The sequence below is a fragment of the Dipodomys ordii genome, unplaced genomic scaffold, assembly GCF_000151885.1.
Source record: "Dipodomys ordii isolate 6190 unplaced genomic scaffold, Dord_2.0 Scaffold40, whole genome shotgun sequence".
Taxonomy (NCBI): Eukaryota; Metazoa; Chordata; class Mammalia; order Rodentia; family Heteromyidae; genus Dipodomys; species Dipodomys ordii.
Window position 1 is genome coordinate 14,641,801 of NW_012267256.1, and position 2,636 is coordinate 14,644,436.

The following is a 2,636-nucleotide window of genomic DNA, read 5'->3' on the forward strand; positions in this document are numbered from 1 at the left end:
TGCGTGCTTGTGTGTGTGTGTGTGTGTGTGTGTGTGTGTGTGTGTGCTTGTGTGTGTGTGTGTGTGTGTGTGTGCTTGCTTGCATACAGGTTGATCCTAGGGCTTGAACTCAGGGCCTGGGTTCTGTCCTTGAGCTTCTGAGCTCAAGGCTAGCACTATATCATGGCTTCACTTTGGTTTTTTTGGTTTTTAATTGGAGTTAAAATTATCATGGGCTGAGGACACACTAGTGGCTCATGCCTGTAATCCTAGCTACTTAGGAGGCTGAGATCTGAGGATTGAGGTTTGAAGGCAGCCCAGGCAGAACAATGCCCATGAGACCCTTTTCTCCAATTAACCATTCATAAAACCAAAAGTGGAGCTGAGGCTCAAAGTGGTAGAGTGTGATCCTTGAGCTTAGGGACTCACTCAGGCCATGATGTCAAGCCTCTCAACTGAAAAAAAAAAAAAGTCTCATGTGCTTTCTTTCCGGGACTGGCTTTCAATTGTGATTCCCAGACCTACGCCTCCTGACTATCTAGGATTACAGACTTGAGCCACCAACACCCAGCTAATGATTTTTTAAGTCCATAGCAATCATCATGATCTTTTCCTTTTTACTCAGAGATCATTGAAATTACTGAGCTCTTAGATAAATAACATAAGCAAGTCACTGTGAATCAAGATTTAATTATGACACATGCCCAGTATTAAAAAATCAAGTGAGAATTCCAAATTCATTTCTTCTACCTAGTGCTTTGTACTCATTATAAGTGTGGTTTATTTATTTTTACAGATTTATTTGATCATGACAGAATGCTGGAATAATAATGTCCATCAGCGCCCCTCCTTCAGGGACCTAGCATATCGGGTAGATCAGATACGGGACAACATAGCTGGATGAAAGAAATGAACGACGTGGACACCGAGACCAAAGCAGACTTCCAGAACAAAGGTTTTCACATTGCTGTGGACTATTATCACTCATCATTACTATGTAAATCATGATGCTTGCCAGAAGAGATGTGAAAATAGCTGCTGAAAACTTGGAAAGTTCAGTGTTTTCTTCATGCAGCTACCTGTACATGACTGTGATGGGAGATCTTGAAAAAGAAATTTTGTAAAGTTTCATGAATTTTATCAGCCAGTATACCTCCTTCTCTGGCAAAAAAATAAATAACATTTGTCAACTCAGCTTTTTGAGAGATGAAAATTACAGTGTAAATTTTGCCTTGTTGAAGATGCACAAAAATATGTACAGTTTTTACCACAGTGCATGTATTATACTTTGGCATCTTGTGTGATTTACACAAGGGCTAGTGTTCATTAGTAATGTTTCTAATTTTTCCACAACTGATACACAATAACTTCACTGTACCAACAAATTACTGTGCTCAGAAAATTGAGCAGCACCGTTCTTGTTTTTGTTCATCCAAACTACTATCTGACGATATTTAGCAGGTGTATGATTTTTGCTTATAGTTCCATGTATTGTAAATATTTTTCAAAGCAAAGGGAACAAAAGTCTATTTTATTTGTATAAGTAATTCCCCTAGCCCTAAAGAATATGTTTTGAAATGGAACAAGCTTACAAAGAAATAACACAATCTATTTTCTTATTTGTTTCTCTTGTATCTGTTTGTGGTGAATGTTTTTTTAAATGGAAATATCTCCAAATTTTTTCTAAGACTATAATGAATAGTATTCTTTTACATTTTTGAGAATAAGAATGTTGGGAATGTTGTCGTCCTTTGAGCTCTTGACTGCCAATAAGATTCTTCAGTCTTTGAGACCTGTGGTCACGCATTATTAAATGTAAGCATAAGCCATAACATAGTTTCTAAAATGTGCAAGCTCATTAAGATGAACAGTGGGCTAGGACATAAAGTCTAGAGACTATGTTTGAAGTTTTTATTACAGTTACAGAAGAGATTCCCTTTGTTAGAGTCTCATACTCAATGAGGAAATGAGCAACTTGATGAAAAGTATGCTTGTCAATTTTATTACAGGATGCCAGTAGAAAATTCATAATGTATGTCTTTTAAAAAAAGAGAAAATACATATTTTTAATAAGTATAAAGTATTATTTGTGTTGTCATCTGTTCTAGTGCTACTCCATTTAAGATATAGTACCTAAAATAAAATGTGATAGTGGTTTTTGTGTGTGTTATTTATACAAAATTTAAGATGTTTGACATTTTGATTAAAAAAATTTTCTTATTTAATTTGCAGTGGTATATGCCATTTCAAAAAGACTTTTGCTTAAAACTTCTGATTGTTGGAAAAAGAAAGGGAAGAATCCTGTTTCTGTTCTTTATCCTTAAGGAATTTTAGTAGTTTTACCACATGCCAAAATCATCTAAAATGAGAATATATTACATTTTTTAAAAATTTGAGTAGATTCTTTGATAAAATTTAAACTTTAATTTGTAAAGTCTTTTTAAGGGTCTATTTATGTAATTGTTAAGATAATTTTGAGTCTATTTTCAAATTGAAAGTAGCAACCACACGTTATGCTTGATTTCAAAACTTTGTTCATTATTACTTAAAAGTGAATTTATCTCAGAGGTATGTAACATTTTGTTTTTAAAAAAAAGCATGTGAATTTTGTTATGTTTTGAAATGTTTCATTTTCTAACTTAAAATAATTTCACAAT

General features: G+C 33.9%; 1 protein-coding gene across 1 annotated transcript in view; it reads left to right on the plus strand.

Annotated features, from left to right (window-relative positions):
* Jak2 (Janus kinase 2) overlaps window positions 1–2,136 on the plus strand; it is a 52,334-nt gene extending 50,198 nt beyond the window's left edge. The window contains exon 23 of the mRNA XM_013018412.1: window positions 776–2,136. Coding sequence (XP_012873866.1) covers window positions 776–883 — 108 coding nt within the window. The 3' untranslated portion in view covers window positions 884–2,136. The remainder of the gene's footprint in view (window positions 1–775) is intronic.
* Window positions 2,137–2,636: the final 500 nt, after the last annotated feature.